Source organism: Paraphaeosphaeria sporulosa (genome assembly GCF_001642045.1).
Source record: "Paraphaeosphaeria sporulosa strain AP3s5-JAC2a unplaced genomic scaffold CC84scaffold_4, whole genome shotgun sequence".
Lineage (NCBI taxonomy): Eukaryota > Fungi > Ascomycota > Dothideomycetes > Pleosporales > Didymosphaeriaceae > Paraphaeosphaeria > Paraphaeosphaeria sporulosa.
The window spans coordinates 3035586-3062538 of NW_017253363.1; the positions used below are offsets into that span (position 1 = coordinate 3035586).

Genomic DNA, 26953 nt, shown 5'->3' on the forward strand with positions numbered 1-26953 from the left:
CCTTGGACGGCGGGCTGCTGAGTGGGACTGGCAGTGGTGAGGGAAGCAGGCGCGGCTGAGAGGCCTCTAATCTCGGTTCTTCAAAAGGAGAGCACCGGCATTGCACAGGGCCCGGGGACAGGATATATTCAGAATGTCCAGCAGGTCGTACCGCGACAGCCTGGGCCGTGCCTGGACGCGACGTGCAGCGGCACGCCGTCTTCGTGGGCGAGCATCTCTGCCTCCTCACGCCCGTTCTGCGCATGCATCTGCCATGCTCCTCACCACGCCGCCGGCAGACGCCAGCGCGCTGCCCTCCAGTCCTAGCTGCAGTGTCTCCCTTTTTGGGCGCACGCAGGGGTTGCCGTGTTTCACGTCGACACGCCGGGATAGTTACGGGATGGCGCAAATTGCTTGCCATGCGTTCATCACCCGTCGCGTACCTCTGCACCGCGCTCCCTCGATACGATCATCGCATGCCCAGTTCCTCACAGCGTCACACGGCGCTGCACGGTCAGGTTTACACTGCACCAGCTGCCACGAGTAGGGCCGGAGCAGGAGCCGATAAACAGCTCAATTCACCGCCGTTGCGCACGTCTCGCTGTTCCTGGGCCAACCGCCAACCCAGGCTGTCGAAAGGGACGCGTCGCGATGTAAACAACGCTACATGTAAGTATGGCTCGCCGTGGGCGATGACGTGGGAAGCTCAATCGCCAGAGCGCTCCCCGCCCTGCCCTATCCCGCACCAGGGAGCCGTCAACAACGCGTTCTGCGCTCGCGCCTGAAGACGCCCTCCGTCTGTAGCTCTAGTTTTGTCTCCGTCTGCAAGGGATCCGCCCTGCATCTGCTTCCGTTTCGCCAAGCAACGTCAGTCAGCCGCAGCCGATGACTCGCATCTGCTCTTCCTCCTTGCGACCGAGGCCTGGAGAGATCCAGAGGTCGTCTCTCGGTCGCAAGGACGGGATGCAATGTCGTGTCGGCGAGAGGTTCTATTCTTACATTTTTAGGCCAGCCCTGGGCAGGTGGATTCGGAAATTAACCTGGGCGGCTAGTGATGTCCACCGTCGACGGCCGGTTCCACTTTCCCGCCCGACTTGCCAGCGCCCGTTTAGTTTTGGCGCTATCGTCCATCGTGAGTTCACTTGCGGGCATCACGCTCAAGGGTAGGCTATCTAGGGCAATAGCATTGAGGATTGACGTCATGAAATCTATATCGCATTGAACCCCCCTTTTCTGCAAAGAAGCAAAGCTCCTTCTCCCGAGGCGACGGCCCTGCTTGTTGCCAAACCATCCTGGTAGGAACAATGTGCTTCTAGATCTTGATCTCGGAGGGGATGCCGATCTCGAGGATATCGACACCCTTCTGGAGCTCGCTCTTTTTGGGCATCTTATTTCTTCGCATCAGCTCTGCGGCTTGGGTCATGTATGGATCCTTGCCCATGGAGGAGACGGCAACCACTTCTTCGCCTTTGGTGTAGTAAGCTACAAAAGAAGGTTGCTTTATGTCTCCGGAAATAACCACGTCATCATAACCAGCAACTGTGTTTCCGCAGTACCTCAACTGGGAGCCCAGAGCTGACCAGAAAACGGGAATGAACGGCTTGGGCTTCGAGCCTGGGTTGTTGATGGTGTTGGCTACAGATCGACCGGCGTTCTGTGCAACATTCCAGTGCTCAATGCGAACTGGGGTACCGTTACCGCCAGGTCCGTGGTAAGGGTAGGTTGCGATGTCACCAATGGCGAAGACATCCTTCAAGCCCTTGACCTCGAATGCCTCATTGGTTGATATCGAGCCATCCTTCTCCAGCTGCACTGCTGAGTTCTCCTTGAGGTACTCTGTGGCCGGTGCAACGCCAACACCCTCTATCACGATATCGGCTTCGAGAATGGTACCATCCTTTAGATGGACGGCCCCTACCCTTGATGAATCGTTCTTCGAGGGCGTGGCCTTGTCGACACTAGCTCCCATCTTGAATTTGACCCCGTTCTTCTCGAGAAGGCCTTGGAATATCTTGCCGACCTTTTTGCCCATGACGCGTTCCATCGGGGCTACAAAGTCAGCAATTGCACTTTCTTCTAAGGAGCCGAATTGGCATACCTTCTTCCATGCCGATGATTGTAACGTCGTTCTTCATCCCGGCCAGGCAGTTGCCCACTTCCATGCCGATGAAAGAACTACCCACGACAACAACCTTCTTGCCATTGTCACCAACAGCCTTTACGATGTTCTGCGCATCGGGTAATGCCCGTAGAATGAACACATTACCCAGATCCCCTTTCAAGCCCTCCAATGGTAGCCATCGGGGAGTTCCTCCAGTTGCCAGCACCAGCTTGGTGTACTCGTATGTTTCTCCGCCTTTAGTGGACACCTTCTTTGCGGAGAAGTCCACATTGTTCACCTCTGCCTCTACAATGTTGATCGAAGCATCTTTGTAAAAGTCAGGTTGTCTCCATGCGGCCTTGGACAGGTCTGCAAGCAATGCTTTGGACAACTTGGTACGGTCGATAGGGCGGTAACCCTCCTTTGATAGTACCGTGATGGCGCCCTTGAATCCTCCTCCACGCAGACCTTCGATCGCGCCGAGGGTTCCGGAGCCGCTGTACGCCCGAGTCAGCCCTTGATAACCATTTCCACTGCAGGACCTACCCTCCGATAACCAATACCTTCTGGTCATTCGATGCCGAGCACTTGAGGTTCAAGGATCTCCTGTTCGCTTTGATGGTGTCTTTGTCGGCCTTGATGTAGACAGCACCGCCCTTCTCGAACACTTCGTACTTGGAGAGCGGGTCAAGTGCGGGTGCATCTTCAACGTCACCCGTGGAGACATTGAAACAAGCTGACGGGGATTAGCTCACGTATTGAGTAGCCAACGGTGAACTCACCACCGTGCCAGGGACATGTCAGTCTTCCTTCCGGTGTAAGTACACCCTTTGCCAGAGGCGCACCGTAATGAGTGCAATTTGCGCTGGTGGCATGTATTTTGTCCTGGATCTTGAGTATCAAAGCCTTCCCGCCTTCGACACCCTCTATCTCCACCTCTTGCTTATCTCCGTTCTTCAGGTCCAGAGAAGAAAGCCCCTTGACCTTGAATTCTTGCGCCATCGATCTGCTTGTTGTGTTGTACGTAGCTGTTCTGCAAAGAGGTCGTAATGTTGTGTGGAGCCTGGAGGAGCTTCGGAATGGTGAAAGTAAGCGTACCGACTGCATGAAAGGGAGCGAGCGAGAGAGCGATTGCAGGACATCTATAGCTTCCCTTGCAAGCACCCCGCCTGCTGACAGCTACATCTTTGAGTGGTTGTCATTGGCCGTGATTTTTACGTCATCGACAACGTGTCTAATCTACAACGCGTGCTCGCCGATTGGCTCCGCTCGAGCTCCGCATCCGCATACTTCCAGCTCCACCTTCAGAACCCCACAGTACGACACGCGTCAAGTTGCTTGCCAGTACTAGAAGCACAAATCGTCGTTCGCAAAAGGCTCGATACTCCAGATATAGCGCGTCACTCTAGCTACATTTACCAGCAGTCTTCGATAGATAACTGACCGATGCAGATACACAATGTCGTATGGACCTGCCCGTCTCTCAGGACGATGGTGCATGCGCGCATTTTTCAGCTTGCGGTTGCCCTCCGTAGCCTTGTCGACGACGTCCGGCGACCAAGTTGACTTGCCATCACTGTCTGGTCTGAAATTTCGCTTTTGCTATCCCAGAACTGGTGCGCCGGACGAGAAAATCACGCCAACATGGAACGCTGTACCTGGTGCCCGGGTTTGTACACCCCAGGTTTGCTCCTTCCGTGATAAGATAGACAAATTTCGGCAGCTTAGGGTGGAGCATTTATACGGTCTGTCTACACAGGATACCCAGTATCAACAGGAAGCACGAGAGCGATTGCATTTGCCATACGATCTGCTGTCGGACGATACGCTGGAGTTTGCGATGGCGCTAAAGCTGCCGACGTTTGAGTGGTAGGGGCAAAGCCTCGTGACGAGGCTTGTGTTTGCAATAGAGGAAGGGGATATCGCCAATGGCTGGTATCCTGTCTTCCCTCCGGACAAACGCGAAGAATGTCACGGAGTAGCTGAAACGAGATGAAAAGCGTGAATGCTAGCTCGCTTGGAACAGCGCTTCGTCGACTTTAGGGCACATCTTCTTAGTCACCCAGCAAAGCGCTAACTAGCTGAGACACTAATTGTAAGATTTGTCGCAGTGCTTGGCTTAGGACTGTGCGAGTTTTCGCATGGCTATCACAGGCCTAATCTGGAGCGAGGGTCATGGTTATCGCCGTTGCTGACGACAGCAGCCAAGTGTTGTGCTGCAGCATCAATAGTAGCTCAACGTAAAACACCCAATCGATTACCGAAAAGAGAGACTCGCAACCTCTGGCTGTTTGCTGTCTGTCTAGCAATATGGACCTTGGTCTGTACAAAGAACGCCCACTTGAACGTTGTTACAGATGTTTGTTGCCACGAAGGTCTATTCTGCATTCGTCTACGCCTACCGCGATTATCGGCCGTGCGTCCAAGAATGGTTGGTCGTCAAGCCATCATTTCCGAATGTCGACTGGGCAATGCGGCGGTTACCATCTGCAACCCTCAGCTGCTAATTTCAAGAACTCAGCCTTCTGCCATCTTGAAGCCCACAAGCTAAAAGCCACGGCCGTAACGGACCTGTTTCTTGCACGACCCACTTCGAGGTTAGAAGGACCCTTACGTCCTTCCTTGGCGCGTTGAAATGTCCTCAACTATCACCTCGCTCACACGACAGACACGTACTGCATCGCGTACCAGCAGTGCGACCGAAGCGGTGTGTACTTGGGAGGGGCATTGCCTTGGAGACACCTGCAGCAACGAAAATGACTGCGATAACGATTGGGTGTACGATACTCTTGGTGCGAAGTCGCTATGTTCAGGACATAGACTTCGCATCTGGCCCCACTGTTCAGCCTTCACTGACTCCGTGCTCGCGGGTATAGGTGCGCGAACACCACCTGCCAGACATGTTGCATTTCGAAAAGCGAACCTACATTTTTCAGCACGTTCTCGGCTTCCGACCTCACCACGATAACCTCCCCTTCCTCGATAACAACTTCTGCAACAACCCCAACGAGCTCGTCTGCCACAAGCGCACCCACAAACACATCATCTGGCGGTCTGAATACCGGAGCCGCAGTAGGCATCGGTATAGGAGGAGCGGCATTGCTCATAATATGTATTGTCGGTGGGTGGTGGTTCTTCATGCGGCGAAAGAACGCCAACCAAGCGTATGAACTTGGGGCTGTGGCTCCACCATCCTACGACGACGACAGGAAGGAGCTGTATCAGGCGACCGCACAGGCGCAAGAGTTACCAACAAGACATCCGCCGGTAGAGTTACATGCTATTGAATTGGCCGAGCTGGAGGATAGCAACACTGGAAGACCGAACAATGAAGGCAAAGCTATGACTTGACGAGGCAAAGCGGCACGAAGTATCCCCTAGAAGGTTGAAGATCAGGATGTGGTCCAGCTCCGGCTCCGTTTTTCTGGCGATGTCTGTCCTTAATGCGGCAAATGTTTTCTTTGAGACTAATGCTGTGGTCAAGAGGTGGCAGATTGAAACAGACCTTCGATGCATCCTGAGGTAACGCGCTCCACCTCGCGTTACCATGAACTTAGTGTGCGTGTGATTGCAGAATACCTCACAATGTTAGGTAACATGACGCAACATTGCGGGTGCAGACCTACCTCACAGTGCCAATGCTCCATAGGTGCCCTAAAACAGAGGCATCGATGCACGCTTTCCAGATATGTGTCTATTCTTGCATCGTTCAATCGTGAATTTCCCTACAGAAATCAGTACATAGGGTGGGCTAGGAAGTTCTGCAGCATTGCATGCATTCGTCTCTGGTGTCATTCTTCGATGAGTGAATGGATTGTTCGAAGAGTGCCATCTTCGTCCTGTTCCGGGAATCTCTCCGTGGGTATATCAGTGCAGGGCAGATCTTGCTCACAGACTTGGAAGGAGATCGCGGAGTGTTGGATTGCGCGGCCCGCGGTATGCGCTAACGGTGAAGGGCATGTTCCGACATCGTGCCAATCATTGAGCTCTTTCAGTAGCCCCATCGGAAAAGTCTATCGCCGTGCAAGTGTGAAGCTTGAGCTTGAAAAGCCTCAACGCGGGGTACACTAGTGAGTTATGTAGCTGCTAGTATTCTGTCGTTGCTGGTACGAATTGTCGACATGACACGAAACGTGGTTGCAACTGTCACTTTGTAACCTAAGATGCAATATTATTGCTTGCTGTAGACAGTAGGACTGCTTAATCACAGATCTAGTAAGTCAAGATTCAATGCAGGCATGGAGCTGTCATTCCACATGCTTCTGCGGCTCTGCCCAGCTCGAACGGCGAAGCGGGGATCACCCCACATCGAGCCTCCCGTCATCGGTCGAGCTGTCTGTCTTCCCGCACGCCGAATGCGACTTCGCATTCAACAGTCCTCCGAGATGGAACCAATACAAAGCTAATATCGCTCCGAGGAGCCTCAAGAGATCATCACTCTACATACAATCTGCATCTCCCCGTCCTGTGGGCTATTATGCCATGCATGGTGGAGCCGCGGCAGCAGTGTACTCTCGGGCCCATTTTTACCTGTTCGCGCATGCTAATGCCGCCTCTCAACGTATCCCGCTATACCTTTACAGCTCTACTACCTCTCCCAGCCATTGAAAACAACCGGAACTTTGATGGTTGCACCCATATGGCGTGCAATCGTCCCGCGTTTTCCACCGCGATCACACTTGCACGCACAACTACGCCCCAGCGGGCAGGTATTGGCAGGTTGAGGTCGCCCAGCTTATTCGCTTATGCGTTCTGCAGCTTCTTCCCTGTCCGCATTCCTGGTTCATCGTCATTTAGCTTTGTTGTTTATTGCGGGGATCTTGGAGCCGTGCGCAAGCTTGTGGCCTGCAATAGACTCGGCAGTGTGAGCGCAAACACCTATATCACACCATAGTCCCCCCAGGACAGAAATTTGGGGCCACCCATACAATTCTGCACTCAATCGTATCACTATATCGTTGATAACCATTCTGAGGCTCTGATCATTCTTCTCTCGAGCGGTCTGCTATTCAAGAGCGCAAGCTCTAGCCCGCCATGGCTCCCTCGAACTTCTTCAAGTCATCGTTCACATTCTTGTCTCTTCGAGCATTGACATTGGCGCAGCAGTCAATGAATTCTGTAGACGGTTCTGGACCATCTGCCTCACCGCGTCCTTCACCAACACTAAACACGGTGACAATTGATGGCTCTCCTACCACCTTTCGAGATGTCTTCACAATGCCTGCGTCGGTCGACGTAGGAGCGAACCTCTTGCCGAACATCAACGATCCTTCAGCTGTCGATGCTCAGACTGTTTGCCCGGGATACAAGGCTTCGCAAGTCAAAGAGAGTGACAGCGGCTTGACCGCCGTTCTCACACTTGCCGGTGCGCCGTGCAATGTTTACGGGAACGACATCGAGGTCTTGAACTTGAAAGTGGAATATCAGAGCGTCAACCGCCTCGCCATTAATATTAGTCCTGCGAACATTGTCAGTCTCTAAATCCTCTCCGTTTGCGTCACACAATGAGAGCTAATTTTTGTAGGATGCATCAAACTCGTCTTGGTATATAGTCCCAGAAGACTTAATCCCACGACCGAAGGCAGAATTAACTGCTGGAGATATTGACCTTGAATTTGATTGTATGGCAGTGCCCGCGGGCTCAGAGGATATGTTACTAACCAATGCGTAGGGGATGATGAACCTTCATTCTGGTTCAGTGTCACCAGACACTCTACCGGTGATGTGATATTCTCGTCCGAGAACACCAAACTAGTTTATGAAGACCAATTCATCGAATTTGTCTCTCACCTCCCGGAGGACTACAAGCGTGAGCACCCCTGTTTTACAATACTACATCCAAGCGTTTAGGCAACCACCCGTCACATCGTAAAAACCAGCCCAGTCTGTGTACCGTCTTGCTGACTTGTATCGCTAGTCTACGGGCTCGGTGAACGCATCCATGACTTCAGATTGAATCGAAATTTATCAGCTACCATTTATGCTGCAGATGCAGGCGATCCAATTGACGAAAACATCTATAGCAGTCAGCCGTTTTATCTTGAGACGAGATACTTTGAAACCGACACACATGGTCAAAGAAAGTTAGTCAAGAAGACTGAACTCGACGAGCGTGGTCATGCGTCCAAACATCAGTATCCGACCGGAGGCTACCCAACCAACGGGTCCAACGGTGCCGGGAACGGAGGTTCTTCATATGAGTCCCACTCTCACGGTGTGTATCTCAGAAATCTCCACGGACAAGAACCCAAATTATCCAGCGACCGAATCACATGGCGTACTATCGGGGGTAGCATTGATCTGTTCTTCTATGATGGACCCACGCAGCCAGAGGTTACAAAACAATACCTCAAGTCATTAGATGCGCTTCCTGCACTACAACAATACTGGTCCTTCGGATATCATCAATGCCGTTGGGGCTACCATAACTGGACCGAGCTACGAGAAATTGTTGATACGTTCAAGGCATTCGACATCCCATTAGAAACCATCTGGACTGACATTGACTACATGGATCAGTACCGGGACTTCACTCTGGACCCTGTGTCTTTCCCCCTTTCCGGCGTGAAAGAATTCTTTGATTACATCCACAGCCAAAACCAGCATTTTGTTCCTATCGTCGACTCCGCGATCTACATTCCGAACCCTCAGAACTCATCCGACGCGTATGATACGTATACACGTGGGAATGAGTCCGGCTCCTTCATGACAAACCCAGACGGGAGTCAATACGTAAGTGTAGCGACCATATTGGCCACTGCCTTACTGACTTGTTTCATCAGATCGGTGCTGTATGGCCAGGCTACACAGTCTTCCCAGATTGGCTCTCCGCCAACGGCCAGGCATGGTGGGTGAAGGAGCTCGTTGAGTGGCATAAAGAAGTGCCATTCTCAGGTATGACACTCCCCAGTAAAAGGTCGTTGTATCTTCAATATTGATAACTGTATAGGCATCTGGATCGATATGTCTGAAGTCTCCTCTTTCTGCGTGGGATCTTGTGGCACAGGAAACGTTACTTTAAACCCTGTGCATCCGCCTTTTAGTCTCCCTGGAGAGGAAGGCAATCGCATCTACTCGTTTCCCGAGGCCTTCAATGTTACAAACGCCACTGAAGCGGCGTCAGCAAGCTCTGCGAGTAGCTCCCAGGACGCTCAGAACAGTGCGACAGCGGCACCACAACCGAGCACCACAAGTTATCTCAAGACTACGCCGACCCCGGGAGCAAGGAATGTGAACCATCCTCCGTATGTGATCAACAACGTGCAAGGGGACTTGGCAGTGCATGCTGTCAGCCCAAATGCAACGCATGCCAATGGCGTACAGGAGTACGACGTCCATAGTATCTTTGGGTAAGTGAGGATGATCATAAAAGTGAGGAAGTCCACGGCTAACTCAAACATAGTCATCAAATCCTCAATGCTACCTATGAAGGCCTCCTCTCCGTTTTCCCCGGAAAGCGACCGTTCATAATAGGGAGATCGACGGCTACCGGTTCTGGAAAATGGGCTGGACACTGGGGCGGGGACAACGCTTCCAAGTGGTACTACATGTACTTCTCCATCTCGCAAGCACTCTCGTTCTCACTCTACGGTATCCCAATGTTCGGTGTCGATACGTGGTAAGCACCTCTCTTCCAATATGCCCTGTTCGCACTTCTGACTCTAGCAGTGGGTTCAATGGGAACACAGATTATGAGCTGTGTTCACGCTGGATGCAACTTTCCGCTTTCTTTCCTTTCTACCGCAACCACAACACTCTTTCTGCACTATCGCAAGAGCCCTTCCGCTGGGCTAGCGTCATCTCTGCCTCAAAGACGGCTATGAACATCCGGTATACACTCCTCCCATACATGTATACACTGTTTTACGAAGCACACACTACCGGGTCGACTGTCATGCGTGCTCTGGCATGGGAATTTCCGAACGAGCCGCAGCTCGCGGATGTAGGCACCCAGTTCATGCTCGGACCGAACATACTTGTTACACCCGTTTTAGAACCGCAGGTAGAAACCGTCAAAGGTGTGTTCCCCGGCATCATCGACGGAACGAGTTGGTACGACTGGTATAGCGGAGAGAAGGTAAATGCACAGGCTGGAGTGAATACTTCGATCACAGCGCCGTTGGGACACATCCCAGTGTATCTTCGCGGTGGATCCGTCACACCGATTCAAGAGCCGGGCTATACGACTACGGAGTCGCGGGCTAACCCATGGGGTCTGATCGTTGCGCTCAACGATGATGGCAAGGCGTCGGGTGCTCTATACGTGGACGACGGAGAGTCGATCGAGCAGGAAGCCACATTGGAGGTGGCATTCAGTGCGGAAGATGGAGAACTCAAGGTCAAAGTCAAGGGCGAGTACAAGGACACCAACGCGCTCGGAAACGTCACCATTCTTGGAGTCTTTGACGGAGTCGGCGAAGTCAAACTCAGCGGCAAGTCTTTGAACGGAGGGAACGTGGCGTACGATGAGAGTACGGGCGTGCTGAAGCTATGCGGCCTGAATGACGTTACGAAGGGAGGAGCATGGCAGGGAGCATGGACGCTTAGCTGGGGAAGATAGTTTGATCCCTGACGTTCTGGGATTGAGATGGTCGCATCGAGTAGCTGTCCTACAACCTCTATGCTCTTCTCTGACTTTCACAATCCCCATACCCCATTGCTGTAGTACGACGCATAATTGGCCAAATACCTCACTCGGTAACCCCGCACGGCTTCAGTGAATCTCTCCAACAACTCATCGGCCTTTTCTCGGTCTTGTTCCCCAGCGAACCATCTGGCATATATGACATTCAGCCAGAAGGTAGTCTCGGCGGTAGCTGCCAAGGCAGATGCAGTGTAGAGAGTGTAGCGGATTGGACGGGGAGAGGAACGGATCTGGGCCCATATGTTGAAGGGCGATGGTGAAGGTGGGCTGGTCGAGTTCCTGTTCTTTGCCGGATTTGGAGGCCCAGGAGTGGTGAGCTGGGCTGCGGAATGGCTAAGAGGGCGAGGCCGCGCGGGTGGAGAGCTGAAGATGGGGTGGGTAGCTCTTTTCTCGATGATCGAGCGCGGGTGTTTTCTTGATATTGTGCGGAGCATGGTTGCGATGGAGTAACAAAAGTTGAAGCTCAAGTCTAGAGTAGTTGGGAGGAGCTGCAGGGACGGAATATAGAGACAGACTCAACCCTTTCTTACCTGTGCTGGTCTTATACACGAACAACTTGATCACGTCCGAGATGCGTATCAGCTTGCTAACTGCATGGGGCTACGCCAAGACCGAGCGCTCTGGATTGGGCGGACGAGTGCGAGAAATGGCGAGTCGGCGCAGTCGCGTACCGACAACAGTCAGTCGTTACAAGAGCAAGCATGCATGATGCTGCACTCAAGTCGCAGCGCATGCGTCCTCTTCCAGCTGCCATTGTCGTGCGCAAAATCACCAGGCTGATGCAGGTGTGGCAAGAGGAAGCGCCATGGCCAGAGATGTGCGCTTGCAGCAACATTTTGGTTCGTGATTTGGCGTCGCATTGTCGTCGCGATGCACTACTCCAGGCACGCGGTAGATGTGCAATCTCCAGGTTGTCCTAGCCATGCGCGACCAGGGAACGTCGTTTGGCACGCCTGGGCGGTGACGTCGGGCGGCAGGCGCACGCAGACAGACAGACGTCCACTGGCACACGGGCAGCATGCGCGTGGGCGTGGAGGCGGAGGGGTCGCACGCAGCAGGCCAATGGGTGCCGTGCTGCGAAACAAGAGGGCATGTTGCGCAAAACGCGGTGGCTGGGCGGGGCGGGCGGGCAGGCGGGCAGGCGGGCAGGCGGGCAGGCGGGCAGGCGGGCAGGGACGGCCGGTTGTTCCTTGGTTCGGTGCAACAGCCAGGCACGCCAGCATCCATGTCGCACGCGCCGGCGGTTCACCAGAAGCTCCTGTTCCCTCGTTCCACCGCCCCTCCGCCGCACAACGCTCGCCGCCAGCTCGCCGCCACGCACGTCGAGCATGCGCGCCGCCGGCCACGCCAACACGACCCGGGCCCTCGCTGCACCGCGCCCGCGCCAAGGGGACAACACACAGCACTCATGGAGCTAGCCAGAGACGACAGCATTCCGGACCGGCCGCATTGCTGCTGCGGCAGCAGCGACTGCCCCTTCCTCCAGCACAACGAATCGCTGGTCGAGGGGCTCGAGCGGAATGTCAACAGAGCTGCCGTGCTGGGCCAGGTACGTGTCTCGCCATGCTGCTGTCATGTCGCTGTCTGCGTCCCGCTGCGCGTGCCCGCAGTAGCGCCGCAACATGCTCGACACGACGACATACTCGAGAGACTGGCTAACCTTCTCTCTGCAGGCTCTCCTCTCCCGCCACGAAGCCTACGTTGCCGACTCGGAGCGCGAGCGCAAACACATGCTCAGCACCATCGAAGGCCTCGAGAAGGACAAGGTCGAGCTCGAAGAGAAGAACGCCCAGGCCATCAAGGCGAACCGCCAGCTCCTGGACCGCCTGGAGGAGCTCAACAATGCTGTCGCCAGCTCCGACGCCCAGATCAAGGCCCTCAGCGACACGCTGCATTCGACCGAGGAGGAGCTCCAGCGCCTGAGCTCTCTCGCCGCCCGCACCCAGATGCTCGAAGCCCAGCTGCTCGACCTGGAGAGGGAGCAGATGCAGACGCAAACGAGCCTCGAACTCAAACTCTCCGACGAGAAGACGGCCATACAGCGATGGAAGCGAGCAGAGAGAGTCATTGCAGATCTCCAGGACCAGATCGACCGCATCGAAAAGGAGTCGCGTGAGGAGCGTGAGCGCCACGTCGAGATTGTAGCGCGCATGGAGCGCCGCATGGCCGTGGACGGCGAGCTGGCAACCGCAGCGGGGAGGTTGAAGGCGAAAGCTGGCGTCGACAAGAGCGGCACCAATGTCGTGTCGCACTTCGTCAAGGACATTCTCCTGGACAATGTGAATCTGCAGCATGGCATCGTCGAGCTCCGCGAGATGCTCGACAACTCGAATAAAGAGGTGGAGCGTCTTCGAGAGTACCTGGGCGCTCATCAACCCGTGTCCCCCACCGAAAGCCCCACCGAGCTCGCCACGCCGCAAGCTGCCACGCCGAATTTGCAAAAGGAACTGGCAGGAGAAACCGTCTACAACCAGGAGCTGCATATTCATCACCACTACAGCCAACCCATTGCAAAGACTCCGTCAAAGCCTCCCGCTCGCCGCCCTCGAAAGAAGCGCTTCAGTCTTACACCGGGACATTTTACGCCTCCTATGCAAGCAGATCCCGCGACCCAGACCACTATACTAACTCAAACGGCCGTCACTGTACCCAATACCAATCGCTGGTCCAACGCAACGACCCTCGCACCCTCGCTTCCCAGCTCACCTCTGTCCGCATCACACCGCGGCTCTATCTACGATCGCGTCTTCAGTGACGCTAATTACGACTCTTCGCGTCCGACGAGTCCTTCCGACTCAATCGACCTCCAGTCACCTAATTTTGGACCGAAATCATACTTTATTGGCGACATCAGTCAGCACAACCGCAAAAAGTCACAGTCGCTTAAACCTCCAAGCCTAGCAACCATCAGGAGCGTCAGTACGCCTGTATCGATAACAGCGAAAAGTAGCCCTGCGTCTGCGGTCGTGTCTGGCATTAGTCCCGCTGGTTCTCTCGCCAACGACGAATTCGTCCTCTCGCCTTCTCTGCAAGCGCAGCCTACTATCCCAGAGGAAGGCGAGGACTCTAACGTTGACAGCAACGCAACTCCTGAGAACCTTGTCTCACCGCCTCCCAACGCTCGTATCGACGATGAAGAACTTGGCGATCTGATTTCACCTTTGGCGCAGTCACGCCCAACCCTCCGCCGGGCCGTATCACACGAATCCTTGATTTCGATATCCGGAATGGACATTCATACGCTGCAATTGCGGCCATCCCAGTTACTCTTGTCAGCCTCTCCTCGCTTTGCTACGCCAGGAGGCACAGACAGCCTGAACCCTGAGCTTACGCCATGGACCGCTACAGCGACTGCGCGGATGAGCCGCCGTGACCTCGACTCCAGCGCATACAATCGATCGCTTCTATATTCCAGCACACCCCGTGCTCCAAGTGCAGCCTATCGAATTCCCTCAGCCGGTGGTTTGGGCAAGAAAGTTGGCGGTTGGGTTCTCGGAAGGTGGGGTACCACGCCGGCTTCACCGTCCGCAACTTCTTCACCACGGCCTGACTCTAGTAAGAGCGCGGAGACCCAGTCCAGTACCGATACGGTGAAGAAAGATCTCGGTGTGAAGAAGAAAGAGGTCAAGAAAGAAGTGCGTCTGAGGGCGCCAGGCGTGAATCAAGACGGACCTATCTGGGGTTTCTTCGATATCAAGGAGACACCTACAAAGGTTGTGGTCGAGGAGTACGACGCGGAAGCGCTCGGAGAAGCGCTCGGGGAAGCGCTTGCAGATGGCTAGTCGTTGTCGTGTTCTGCAGCGTGTCTGTCACCCGTGCGTAACGATCGTTAATCATTACATCTCCTATTCGTCTTTTGGTTTCGCATGAAGGTGTAACAAATAGAGCAGCGAAGTGGGGTGTATGTGTTTTGCATCGCGTGGCGTTTTATACCTGATCTTGAGAGGACCCCTACGGTCGATTAACTGAGGGTGCAAGTAGTTTGGCTCTCTGGAAGTTAGATGGATAACCAGCACATATACAACATAATTCCCTAGTATCAATAATGGATAGTATAATTTCCGATGGTCTGAAAGACTTATGGCATTGATGGTTCATAAGCTGTTTCTGAGCACACCAGAAGCACTGTAATCTCTAATACCGTTCGAAGTATCTGGTGTTGTGTCCGCCACATGACAAGGGATCGAATACACCTGATCCTGGCCAGTGCCATAGGTAGCGACTCAAAGAAGCGTACGCTAGTTGATTTGCCAACTGGAAATTCTCGGTAATCACCCTAGATCTTGCGAGTCGAAAGTTGCGGCACCGGGACCTACGCCCGCCAAGCCGGTCGTCTCACCCCTCCCATCCCTCCTACTCGAACCTCGGCTTACCCCAGGCTTCGCTTCTCCGCACATGTATGCTCTCACAACGAGCGGCTAATCATACCATTGATCACTGTGCTAATCCCCTGTACTTGTCGCAGCACCCTGATAGACATCTCGTTGGCTTGACAAAGTTCCTCGATCGCGCTGGACTAACATACACTCCTCCCCTTCACCTTCTGGCCCTTGTCTGTCGTTCTACAATGCCACAACCACGCACCGCCCCAGCCCTGCCCAAAAGCTACAATGACATCTCCTGGAAGGAGATCAAGACGGAGCACTACGCAGAAGACCCGAGCATCATCATCCTCACGCTCTGGCGACCAAAGAACCACAATGCCTTCACCGGCATCATGATGCTCGAGCTTGAGGAAGCATACGCAATGTTCGACATCGACGATAGGGTAAAATGCATTGTCTTCACTGCAACAGGGAAGATTTTCTGCGCGGGCGCAGATCTGGATGTTGGATTTGTCGGCGGCCAGGAACCGGTTAATGAGCATAGGGATGGGTAGGTGTTACCATGAACGAAGAAACCCGTACACAGACGAGGATGTAGCTAATATGTGTAACAGTGGTGGACGTGTAACCCTCGCCATCCACAACTGCCGCAAACCCACCATCGGCGCCCTGAACGGTAGCGCGGTGGGCGTCGGCATCACCATGACCTTGCCCATGAACATCCGCATCGCGCCCAAAGCCGCCAAAATTGGCTTCGTCTTTGCGCGCCGGGGCCTCGTCATGGAGGCGTGCAGCTCTTTCTTCTTGCCCCGGCTCATCGGGCACTCGCGCGCAATGGCGGCGGTTACGACAGGGTCTACGTATCCCGCGAGCGACCCGATTTGGTCGGGCCTGTTTGCGTATACGGTGGATAGGCCGGAGGACGTGTTTCCCAAAGCGATTGAAGTGGCGAACGAGGTGGTGAAGAATACAAGCGTGGTGTCTACTTATTTGATGAAGGAGTTGATGTTTAGAGATACGGGAAGTGCAGAGGGACAGCATTTGCTGGATTCGAGAATCCTCTACGAGTTGTTCACGTCTGCGTAAGTGTGGCTTTGCGTTAGTGAAGGACGGCGAGGAGCTAACAGAGTGCAGTGACAACAAAGAGGGCGTGCAGAGTTTCCTGCAAAAGCGGCCTGCGGAGTTTACCGGGACGATGGACAACACACATGTCGCAGCGTACCCGTGGTGGAACCCCATTGACGTGGTGCGGAGGCCGAAAGTTGAAGGGGCAAAGGCGAGGCTGTGATGTTAGAGTGGCATAATAAGATCGAACTTGGTCTTGAAGCTTTTGTATTCCAATATCGTCCACATATACCGTGTATGTGACTTCATAACTCATTCCCGCCCGACCCTCATCCCGGCATCTTCCCTGTGTCCTTCACATACAAGAGGCGAGATAGTTGGTATCAGGGATTTTGATTCGTTCCTAGTGTACTTCATTTTTGAAGCCATGCATGAAAGCCCGAGAAAGCCATATCACCCCTGCCAGCCAGACCCCACTCCAGGAAAGAAGACGCTTAGAAGAAAGTTGAAGGCCTGGTAGCGGAGAAGATCTTCTTGCTGGCCGACTTGTTGACGCGGTGGGGGAGAGGGAACTTGAGGTTCTTGACGAGGAGCTGTTTGATGTACGGGCGGCGGATGTCAGCGGTCTTCTCGACCTCGACGACCTTGAGGATCTAAATATTCGGTCAGTCGCGTGCATTGAATGGTGGAACAAGGGTGAACGTACGTGAATCGACCGGAAGCGGGATCGGTGACGCGCAGCCATGTCCTGGTAGAGGGCATCGACGGCATCCGTCCGGGACATCTCACGGTACTCCTTGTACATGTTGTGGGTGCCGGAGCGCGAGTCGTAACGGATCCAGATACCGAAGTTCTTGACCTTCTGGGGGCGCTTCTCGTGGATCTGTGACGGTTAGCGGTGCTCAAGGTCACAATACGGACGATGGCTATACACACCTGGTTCACAGACACAATCTCACCGTTGGCCTTCTTGATCTTGCGAAGCTTGCCAAGGAAGTACCAGAATCGCGACTTGGCGACAACCTCGTTGGGCGCAAAGATGCGCATGCGGTAAAGCTTCGGGGTTGGGTTGGCCTCGCTGGGCAGGTGACGCCCGATGATCTGGTATTCCTGAAGGCGACCTATGGCTGTCAGCGAGTGCCCATACATGTCACAGATCGTGGTCCAGCAATTGCAGTCTGGGCGGTCCTAGACGGGTGCGGTTGGCTGTGCATCTCGTTGGATTGTGTGGTCAAGGGCTGTCAGGCACTGGATTTTGGCGTCCGTTCTCGCTTGTGCGCATGTTCGCTGCCGCAGCGTCACCCCGCTCGCCAGCAGCGCAGCATGGTCTCCCTCTTCCAGTGTAGCATTTCTCGTGTACTCCCAGTAGGAAGCTGAGCAGGATGGTTGCAATCGGCGGCGGTCGCGACGTTGAGTGTAGGCACGCGCATCTCCAAGCGGAACAGACTGCAATTGCTGGGACCGGGCGGTGGGGAAAAGGACTGCTTACCCATCTGGAGTTCTGTTAGCAATCGCAGCTGTTATGGATGACAGAGAAGGCAACGCACCTTGATGCTGTGTTGTGGTGGTTAGTACCGGTGTTGTCGTGGAAGTCGGGTTGGCAATTGCGAGGTGCCAAAATTGTGCGTCGAGCCGAAGTGTGCGAGCTAACCGGGTTTGCCGCTAGCGCCCCGTCGGCGGGACCTGCCACAAGCACCGACGCAACTGCCCGCTAAGTCCCCTCCAGCGCGACTGTGGAAGTACTGAAGGGTCTCGCGCTCGAATGTGCAGGATGCGCGACTTCTGATTGCTGACCACCTATTCGCGGGTCAACGTGCCGCTCCACCATCGCAGAACGTAGTGCTTTCGACTGTCCTCGCCGCTACCCAGCATGTCCACAGAGGCCGCACTCGCCGGCTTTCAGCAAGCTTATTATAAGCATGATGCCTTAGAGCTCGCAAGCTGCCTCAAGCCTACACCCGTCGATCGCCTGTACGACTTCTGGCGCTCCACGAACGAAGCCAGGGTCGAGCACACCGTCAAACACGCCATCACATACGGATTGAGTGGAATAGAACGCTCGGAAGCGCAGGGCTGGATCGACGTGTTTGTGGGCTTTTGGCGGGCTTCGGACAAGATCATCAAAGCAGACCAGGCACAGAATCAAGGCAGGCTTTCAGAGCGACATGCGGTTGAAGTCTACGAGACATGGAAGGACTTGGTGCAAACTTTCCAGAAGTACATCGGCAACGGAACGCTGCCACATTGGATCATCTTCACGCTTTACTTTGTCGCGAATGATCTCAGAAGGTTCGCTATCAAGGCGGATGCACAACTGGCCAAGGCAAAGCCAGTCACCTTCAGTGCAGGACTTTCAGATGATATAGTGGCCACAACACCAAAGAACCAGAAACTTGAAGAAGCTGCACGAGTCTTCAGCCGCATCTTTGCATTGTGCATGAGCGATAGGTGGGGGCTACAGTCCGCTGCCTTGAAGACCACTCTGACGCTTCCAGAAATCCCAACCTGAGCGAATCGCGCAAATGGGCTGTGTACTGCATAGCGAACCTGCAGTTCAAGACATATTTCAAGCTGAAAACGATCACCCTGTGCAAGAATTTGATCAAATCAATCGAAGCTCAAGCAGACATGCCTCCGTGGAACCTATACCCGAAGGCACATCGGGTCACCTACATGTACTATTGCGGCGTCATAGCCTTCCTACAGGAGGATTACAACAAGGTTTGCTATTTTCGCAGCCATACCCCCAATCACTAACCGGCATTAGGCAGAAACCGCGTTGTTTAATTCGTGGGCATATTGTTACAAGGGAAGCACCAAGAACCGAGAGCTCATCCTGACATACCTGATCCCTTGTCGGCTCATCACAAAGAGCGAGATTCCGTCTGCTCAGATTCTTCAAGAATTTCCGCACCTCCAGAATCTATTCGGTGACCTCGTTAGCTCCATCAAGAGGGGTGACCTTGCAGGCTTTGATAAGGCGTTCGCGGAAGGCGAACCCGAATTCGTGCGGCGACGTGTCTTCCTGACATTGGAGCGAAGTCGCGATATCGCATTACGCAATCTTCTGCGCAAGGTGTTTCTCGCGGCAGGATACGAGGATCTCAAAGAGGGGCAGACAGAGAAAGATAGAATGAGGAGGACCAGGATTCCGCTAGCACACTTCGCTACAGCACTAAGGATGGGATCCGGAGGTGGACAAACTGTAGACGACGAGGAGGTCGAGTGTCTGCTAGCCAACATGATTTACAAGGTGCGTTGTATGTGGCGGTTTGCGAGTGCCGTCTCACAATTGGCGATCGTCGCGCGCACTCCTATTTGCCTGCATCGCAGAACATCGTTGACCAGCTGCAGGGGCTCATGAAAGGCTACATATCGCGCGAACATGCAATGGTGGTGCTGAACAAGAAGGGCGCATTTCCCGGAACCGGGGTGTGATACCTAACAGGTGCCTACGTTTCACTACTGCGCCCCGCCATTGTCCGGGTATGTTCCGCGGTCTATGTCAGGCAGGTTCGGCTGCATTGGTGCCATCCATCTACATTGAGTTCCTGTAAGAAGCTACATGTTCGGCGCGACTATATTATCCGTGAGCGAGCGTTAAGGCAGCGAAACATGCCAAGTCACATCCGGATTGAACGGCCACGTAGTGACACAATGTACCCAGTTACATCTTCAGGAGGATCCTTCTTTGTTAGCTCTGGCACATACTTCACGCTGTGCACAAGGCTGCGTCGCACTACATCCCGTGTGCACCGACCAGCTCATGTGATATCGGGTCGTGTTCGCGTCAGCGCGCCTAGACGCGTCGGCCATCCCTTCAACCAATGCTTGGTGAGACAACCCCTCCTCAACAATCTCTCGGATTGCTGCTTGAAGACACCGGAGTGAGACGACCCGCGTGTGCATGACATCCCCTGCTCCTGTACCTGTCGGTCGCGGTTTTTTGCTTTTGTGCACGTCTCGCACTGAAGATCGCTTCTTCCTCAGATGGGCGGCCGCTCGCTTCCACTGTGAGACATTGATGAAGTCGTCGCACGTCTCCACGTATACTGTGACTCACTTTGTCGATCCGAAACCAGTGGGCGGCTTTCGTGCGACAGCGATATGACTGCTAGAAGTGGCGCCTCGTTCGTCCTCCTTTGTCCCGCTGCGTCACTCATCCCAACCCAGCGGTTTCCTCCGGCGCATCCCTGCAAACCGCATGCATTCCGGTAAATAGCGTGCTTGCCAATAGCGACGCCTCGCTGTGCGCAGATGTCACCTAACCCACGCAAGGCAACCCTGGAAAGGTGCTCCGTGGCATTACTTCAAGTCTTCTATTCGTAGCTTCTGACCACCTTATTGGTGGATAGTATGCCCGCTGCAAGTCCGAACTACTGCCGGAGCTCTCGACGAAGGTTTCGACGGACCGAAGTCTACCTCCTGTCCACTCATAGGCATTGTCCCGATCGGATTCGGCTCAGCGACCGCAACACAGCTGCCGCTTTCCTCCCAGGCGGCTCAGATGGCCCCTTGGTACGACGTTTTTCTACCATTTGCTTTTTGCGGTACAGCTGTGGTGCTTGTCGACCGTAGCGCCGCTTCGCTTTGAAGGGTTTGAGTGAGCATGGGTTACCCGACACGTCGACCTATCTTTAGTTCGTATCTTAGAAGTTCAGTTTCATGAACAAGCTGCACGTGCGAACATGGGAAATGATAGGGACACTGAATAGATGCCGTCGTGAAATTGTTAGCTCGGCCAAGAATGTCCGTGCCAGTGTCCACCCAATAGCTCGGCCAAGGCCCCTGTGAGTGAGGCGAAATGCTACTGTCTCCACCACGATGGGCATCACGGAACATTGAGCCAGGGACATTATCGTGAAGCAAGATTCGATTCATAGTGCTGAAATTGCATAGTATGCTATGCGTTGACCAGCTAGTCCGAACTCCTGAATGACCAAGCGCATCAGCAATCAAGTCGACAAGCATCCCACCGCTCCTTCTATGTAGTACAATTTGGTGCCATCTGTCCCGCAGAAAGGAAATCCAAAGACATTGGGGCGTTGAGATCATTAGATGTAAGGGAAGAGGTAAAGAGAAGTACAGCCGACCAGGCTGCCGTAGCATCGCCACGTATTTTGGTCCAGTCTGGAGATGTGTTCTCCCAGACCGCGACAGAGGAAACCGTGAGAAACAAGGCCTTCTACAATTTCAATGCCCGAAAGATAAAGGCCGTGATGACGAAGCGCAAAACAAGACCGAGAGCTCAAAGACGGAAAGTATACTGGTACAACGAGTCGGCAAATGAGTGCCTGAATGGTATCGCTTCTCGCAAACCTGAACGCCTTGCGAAAGGAGATGGAAAAACTGATGGAAAGGGGATGGAAGGCCTCGGTGATTGTTGCACCGTAGCCGCGTAGCCGACCGAGGAAATAGTATGTTACAAGAAGCGAAGACAGAACGACGGCGACGCCGACGCGAAAAGTTCCGTTGGTGAATTAGTATGTTGGTGGTGCGTGCTGATGTTGCGTGGTATAACCAGGCAGGGGTAGTCGGGGATCGGGATGAACCGAGCGTGCCAGGCTGTGAGTCAGAGAAAGGGGTGAGAAGAGTTGCGCACGCGACACACAAGATCGTGTCCGTGATGAAAAGCGACAAATAAGAGTAGAGAGGATTGCAAAAGCCGGAGATGGAAGACGGCGACGTGTGATGCATCGTTGCCTAGTGAGGCGAACAAACTTAGCGAGGCGACTTCTGCGCGAGGTCGTCCATGTGATTGACCATTGCAACGAAAAGATCGAAGAACAGTTTGCCGCCGTTCTCCATCTCATTCTGCATGGTTCCGCTACGCTTGAAGGTGTGTCGTGCACGGATGATCAGTGCAAGGTAGTGTGCTCGTAGCTTCGAGTCGCTGTCAGGAGTATTGGCATACGCGAACCGGGCCGACGTAAGAATAGTAGAGCACTGTATGCCTGACTGAAGTCCCTGCTTTCGAAGGGCGAGTTTCTTCAACTCCTGCAATCCGTACTTCTCGGCCTGGCAGTAGATGACGGTGTCCTTTAGGATCGGTCCGACGGCAGTGTGGATAGCGGCTTCATTGGCGCCGGTATTGCCGCCATCTTCTAGGCTCCAGCTCTTCCTCTTGGTATCGTATTCCAGTCGTGGATAGTAGTCGCCTTTGTAAAGGTACTCGAGAATCGAGGAGAAGACTTCGGGATCTTCGTCGGGTAAGTCGATACGCTTGTTGCTGCTAGAGAAGAACTGATCTCGACAAGCGGACTGAAAGTATGGCGAGTGGCAAAGAACGTCTTCGTGAGCTGCAAAGAGTCGTTGCTCGTGTCCGACAGAGAGAGTGATGATAGCACTGATAAAGCCAACGTTAGTGATCGACTCCTGCAAGCACTGATACGAAACACTGATCGACTTACCTTCCGATTGTTGGTGATGTCTGATTCGATTGTGGAGATGGGACTGCGGCCTGCTGTGCGAGCTTCTCGACCTTTCGGGGCGAATCCACGAACGAAGCATTCCGCTTGTGCGACTTCGACTTGCTTGCTCGGTGTTTCGAGAAGCTCCCTTCTTGACGCCTTGGCCTTGATGAAAACATTGTGATTGATGAGTGATTGATGGGTTTGATGGAAGTGGTGCTACAGGGGATGAAGGTCGATGGGTATTATAGTTTTAGCACCTAGGCAGCAAGTATAGAGTCGTTCGGGGATACGCAAGCCGATGGGGAAGTCCTCAGGCAGCAACTTGGAAGGCAGGCAAAAGGCGATAACAGGCAAATGGGGGCGTACGCGGCTGCAATTATATAGGCGGCCTGCGGCGGAGGAGCCACTATCTGCCCAGCGACGGGGATAGGTGAATGTCGACGCGAGATTGAACGCGTCGACTAGCAAAACGCGCCAACGCGCTATCACATGAGTACTAATCCCGGAGCGGAACCAGAGAGTCAGTACGAGCGGCCCCGGCCCTTGTCTTAGAGCACAAAGCGCAAGGGGCTGTGACACAGCCTCGGGTAAACTATGATAGGTGACGCCTTTGGGGCGGAGGCCTGGACAAAGGAAGTGCAGTGGGTTGCTCCTGCGTCGCTTCGAACGTGAGCTGGGATGCAATTGCAGGCGACCGCAGGCGCTGAATACCATCAGAAGCTCCGTCACTGAGGGTGTCAGAGTAAGGAGAGTGGATGAAAGTCGATACTGACTCCCGACGGCGCTGAACCCCTGGCTGGTTCGGTTCCATCCTTCGATCCGCCGTCAAAGCTATGACCCAGCCGCCGTAGAAGAATTCAAGAACAATTCCGGCGCAACGGGCATCTGATGCCCAACACAGCGACGAATTTTCGCCGCTGGCCGTCGAGCCGCTGCCGCGGTCGCCGGCTCAGACGATGATTGCCGTCCGTCTAAATTAAAGCCGTTCTCCGAACCCCTGAGGGGCAAATTCACAATGAGGCGCTTTGGGAGAAGGCCAAAACGCCTCAACCCGTTTCCCCGCTGGGACGACTTGTCAGCACAAGGGGTTGTGAGGCGTGCCAAGGGTTATGCAACGCCGATCAAGGCTGAGATGCGAGGGTGGGTGTGCTGGTGGGTCGCCGTTAAGGCAGCGATGCTCCACAGCATTCGTACCTACCATCCACCTGGCAAGCGCGCTATCACGTGCGTTTGTTCGGCCGAATTGGGTAAGGTCGTGCGCCTGCTGGTTTTTGATCACGGAGTTGTGAGGTGCCAATCAGAGGGACATTTGGGTGAAGTATATTTGAATATCTGTGTTCTTACATCCCGTCAAGCCCATGTAGTGCGCTTTACGCCGTGGATTGCAAAGTCATTTGAGACCACACGTGCCCTGGAATGGCCCTCGGTGCATGATCAAGTTATGCTTTGTCCAGGTGAGTACGAATTCTAGGGCACAGACTTAAAAGCCATTGCACGATTTTATCCTTTCCTATGGTACAGCTGCCGGCCCATTCCGCCGGACTTTTATCGAGCTTGTGGTATCTCGAAACCACTCCTCGTCCTGATCAAGTTGCCAACAACCTTTGCATATGCATAACAGAAAACACACATTCTGCCATAGACATGCCTGTTAAATAAGATTTTGTTGGGACAGGTATGATTTCGGTATCCATATCATAATAACGCACTACGCGGTTGTAGGCACGAGTATCTCCACTCGCAGCTGGACGTTGGTAACCTGGAAAGGAGTCATATTCGACAGTATGTCGTGATGCGCATTACCTTGACCGGCGCGCGTTCTGCGGCCATGACGCGCACATGAGAATTTTGAAGATGACGACGTTCCACTCATAGATCCACTGGATTGTTAGCCTAGTCGACTACGACCTTAATCTTCGATCTTTTATAAGGGATATCAGTGACGATTCGAGTTTGCCGTCGGATCTTTTCTTCATCATCGTCGCTGACCTCGAGGACTCGTCGCTTGCTGCAAGTCATCGCCGAGCTGCTCAATGTATTTTTTTTTGAGTCTTCGATCCTTGTACCAGGCGCCAAAAGTCCCCGGGGACTGCGCACTTGAGGCGCTAGTCTCCGGTCTGAGAAAGTAGCGCCGGCCTCCATTCTCTTGATGCTCTTACGCCAGTCCCTGGGATCGCGCTGAATGTCGTTCTTTCCGACATCGATGCCATTGATCGTGTGTAGGTCCAGGGCATCCGCACGATTGTCGGCCCAGAACCAAGTAGTACCCACATTAGAAACGATCCGCTTGTCATTTTTTGAAGCAAAGTGCCGTGCGTCAAGAACACCGTCTCGACCACTATCTAGATCCGGATCAGAAAGCCACGACTCAAGGGCGTCGCGCTCATACAGACGTCCAATCATCCTAGAGAACGGCACTGCAAGTTCCTTGCTCGGCGGGTGCAAAGGAAACCAGGCTCCGTAGCCAGACGCCGACTTTGGAATCTCTGTATTGCTTTCACTGAGCCAGTCTCTGCTTGATCGTGAAGCTGTGGTAGTGAATCCGGAGCCATAGATCCATATCTCTGAATTGTAGGGCCGCCCTTCGTCGTAGTCATTTGCAGATGCGTTATCAAGATTAGAGAGTCGGAGGCGAATCGTCTTCACCACCAAAACGTCTGTGATGACTTTTTCATCAATTCCAGCTTTAGGCGCGAGACGGACAGTGTCACCGACTGCAATCAATTCGGACCCGACGTATATGGCATGGCAATGGATGTACGCAGTTGGCCATATACCATGGAAGCGATACTTGCCCATCAAAGACATCGTAGCGGAAACTGTGAACGTATTTTGGATGGTTGGATGCCGTTTATCTCGTGGGACGTAACCAATGTAATCTTCCCACAAACAGAAGGGTCGCGTGTGCTCTACTGGAACATATGTATAGCGTTTCGACATAGACTTGTTGGTGTCGTTGGGATTAGGTACGGGCTCCATGCGTACACCAGTCTGACTGACGTACCATTGCTGTTCATCATTCGCAGGCCCATGGACTGCAGGCGCTTGGCCGACCAGGCCTGCTTCCCACACAGCCCTTTCTCCGAAGTCATTGCTTCGTGGGTCGTAGAGTGAATACTCGTCTGTCCGAGGGTCCTGTACAATTTGAAAGCCTTCGGGGACATTACGAACGTATAGAAGTATGTCGCCAACGCGAGGGATCCATTGTGGGTCGCGTTGCACCTTCTTCATCAGATCTGGGATGACTTCTTGCTCAGCGCGCCAGTCGAGACTGAGCGGTTCTTTGATAGATTCGTCCAGCTTGCCGTGATGTTTTAGCCTGTCGATAAGATTGCGATAAATGTCCGGCGTCCCCTCTTCATCAACACGAGTAGCGTCCATGCCCATAAGAGTCACTTTGGGGCGGCCCAATGACGCTTTAGTTGATGCCCCAACACCATTCTCCTGCACTGCTTGAGAGGTGGTGGTTTCCTTGGAAGCGGTCGCAATGCTAACTCTTCTCAAGCTTGATCCACTCGTGGAAGAATTTCTCGTGCTGAAATGGCCGCTTGTCGAAGGAGGTTTGCCAGGCAAAACGCCGCTGCGAGGATCGCAGATGGTGCATGGACATCCTATGGAATTACCACCATTCTCCATAAGATGTTTGAAGTGCGGGTAGAACCTGTTTGGAGAGTCGAAGTACTTGTGATTGGGATGGCCGAAGAGGTATTTGTCCTTGACAGTGCCATTGGCGCGCGGGCGTTGGTAGAGCGTGTAGCCTACAGGCAGCCTTTCAAGAACATATTTGATGCCGGGCTTTGCTTCGTTTCGGTCTTCCATCCATTGCGATCCGACGCGCTCTAAATATAATGTGGGTGGATCGATAATAGTCCAGATCGAATTGTCGGGGGGCTTGTGTGTGTAGTCTCCATCGGAGCCGGGCTTGAGCGGTACAGTGACAGTAGGCATGTTGGGCAACTGAGTTGTGGTGTGTGGTACGCAGCTCCAACTGTCAGCACGGGCCAGCCGATGAAGTCGCGAGGGAAGAGTTGGCGCAATATCTTGAAGCTTCTGTAGTAGAAAGAAGAGTTGTCATACGGCCGTCTGCAGATTACAAAAAGGGTCCGACAAAGGTCAGAAGGTGGCGAAGCTACGACATTTAGGAAAGAGGGTTGGTCGCTGCTGCTGTTTGTTGAAGCGTTTGCAATCAGTCGCGTGAAGAGGAAGAACCAGTGACGCGAAGCGTGATGTGTACGCGCCTGGACTCATAGCGCGCGTCCGTTTGCTATTGGGTAGCTTTCCTCCCGCAACGAGTGGCATTCGATGGATCGTAGCCTATGTTTCCTTCTCACCAACTTCGCGTGGACAGAAAAGTGAGGTTCAAAGGACAGCCTTGGCAATGGGCAATGGGCAAAGGGGTCCCACAACCAACAAGCGCAAGCGGGTC

General features: G+C 53.7%; 11 protein-coding genes across 11 annotated transcripts; 6 read left to right on the forward strand and 5 right to left on the reverse strand.

Moving 5' to 3' along the window:
* Positions 1-1164: 1164 nt before the first annotated feature.
* Positions 1165-3187, reverse strand: CC84DRAFT_1163843 (uncharacterized protein). The gene is made up of 4 exons (XM_018178349.1): positions 2863-3187; positions 2627-2816; positions 2078-2577; positions 1165-2028 (listed from the first exon to the last, which is right to left on the reverse strand). Exons 1-4 carry the CDS (start codon positions 3080-3082, stop codon positions 1292-1294), a joined length of 1647 nt encoding a protein of 548 aa, XP_018038097.1. The 5' UTR covers positions 3083-3187; the 3' UTR covers positions 1165-1291.
* Positions 3188-3369: 182 nt separating this feature from the next.
* CC84DRAFT_708401 (uncharacterized protein) lies at positions 3370-4389 on the forward strand. Its single transcript, XM_018187127.1, has 2 exons — positions 3370-4175; positions 4285-4389. Exon 1 carries the CDS (start codon positions 3540-3542, stop codon positions 3951-3953), a length of 414 nt encoding a protein of 137 aa, XP_018038098.1. The 5' UTR covers positions 3370-3539; the 3' UTR covers positions 3954-4175; positions 4285-4389.
* An 8-nt stretch (positions 4390-4397) lies between these two features.
* On the forward strand, positions 4398-5585 carry CC84DRAFT_1163844 (uncharacterized protein). The gene is made up of 2 exons (XM_018178350.1): positions 4398-4858; positions 4957-5585. Exons 1-2 carry the CDS (start codon positions 4716-4718, stop codon positions 5429-5431), a joined length of 618 nt encoding a protein of 205 aa, XP_018038099.1. The 5' UTR covers positions 4398-4715; the 3' UTR covers positions 5432-5585.
* Positions 5586-7189: 1604 nt separating this feature from the next.
* Positions 7190-10640, forward strand: CC84DRAFT_1090026 (alpha-glucosidase precursor; the record flags this gene model as incomplete). Its single annotated transcript, XM_018174337.1, has 9 exons — positions 7190-7549; positions 7605-7701; positions 7752-7889; positions 7998-8192; positions 8229-8812; positions 8863-8974; positions 9030-9429; positions 9483-9698; positions 9749-10640. 9 exons carry the CDS (start codon positions 7190-7192, stop codon positions 10638-10640), a joined length of 2994 nt encoding a protein of 997 aa, XP_018038100.1.
* Positions 10641-10717: 77 nt separating this feature from the next.
* CC84DRAFT_1216648 (uncharacterized protein) lies at positions 10718-11158 on the reverse strand (the record flags this gene model as incomplete). The annotated part of the gene is made up of 1 exon (XM_018182826.1): positions 10718-11158. One exon carries the CDS (start codon positions 11156-11158, stop codon positions 10718-10720), a length of 441 nt encoding a protein of 146 aa, XP_018038101.1.
* Positions 11159-11981: 823 nt separating this feature from the next.
* CC84DRAFT_1144501 (uncharacterized protein) lies at positions 11982-14773 on the forward strand. Its single transcript, XM_018176461.1, has 2 exons — positions 11982-12273; positions 12398-14773. Exons 1-2 carry the CDS (start codon positions 12133-12135, stop codon positions 14504-14506), a joined length of 2250 nt encoding a protein of 749 aa, XP_018038102.1. The 5' UTR covers positions 11982-12132; the 3' UTR covers positions 14507-14773.
* Positions 14774-15291: 518 nt separating this feature from the next.
* Positions 15292-16337, forward strand: CC84DRAFT_1175481 (ClpP/crotonase; the record flags this gene model as incomplete). The annotated part of the gene is made up of 3 exons (XM_018180159.1): positions 15292-15599; positions 15664-16131; positions 16184-16337. 3 exons carry the CDS (start codon positions 15292-15294, stop codon positions 16335-16337), a joined length of 930 nt encoding a protein of 309 aa, XP_018038103.1.
* A 28-nt stretch (positions 16338-16365) lies between these two features.
* On the reverse strand, positions 16366-17263 carry CC84DRAFT_1144506 (60S ribosomal protein L18ae; the record flags this gene model as incomplete). Its single annotated transcript, XM_018176462.1, has 3 exons — positions 16366-16767; positions 16821-16997; positions 17051-17263. 3 exons carry the CDS (start codon positions 17261-17263, stop codon positions 16609-16611), a joined length of 549 nt encoding a protein of 182 aa, XP_018038104.1. The 3' UTR covers positions 16366-16608.
* A 475-nt stretch (positions 17264-17738) lies between these two features.
* On the forward strand, positions 17739-19641 carry CC84DRAFT_708517 (uncharacterized protein). The gene is made up of 4 exons (XM_018187128.1): positions 17739-18562; positions 18610-18835; positions 18882-19367; positions 19469-19641. Exons 1-4 carry the CDS (start codon positions 17985-17987, stop codon positions 19550-19552), a joined length of 1374 nt encoding a protein of 457 aa, XP_018038105.1. The 5' UTR covers positions 17739-17984; the 3' UTR covers positions 19553-19641.
* Positions 19642-21835: 2194 nt separating this feature from the next.
* CC84DRAFT_1175484 (uncharacterized protein) lies at positions 21836-22703 on the reverse strand (the record flags this gene model as incomplete). Its single annotated transcript, XM_018180160.1, has 2 exons — positions 21836-22460; positions 22525-22703. The coding sequence occupies 2 exons, from the start codon at positions 22701-22703 to the stop codon at positions 21836-21838; spliced, it is 804 nt and encodes a 267-aa protein (XP_018038106.1).
* A 1506-nt stretch (positions 22704-24209) lies between these two features.
* On the reverse strand, positions 24210-26664 carry CC84DRAFT_708581 (uncharacterized protein). Its single transcript, XM_018187129.1, has one exon. The coding sequence runs from the start codon at positions 26473-26475 to the stop codon at positions 24421-24423; it is 2055 nt and encodes a 684-aa protein (XP_018038107.1). The 5' UTR covers positions 26476-26664; the 3' UTR covers positions 24210-24420.
* Positions 26665-26953: the final 289 nt, after the last annotated feature.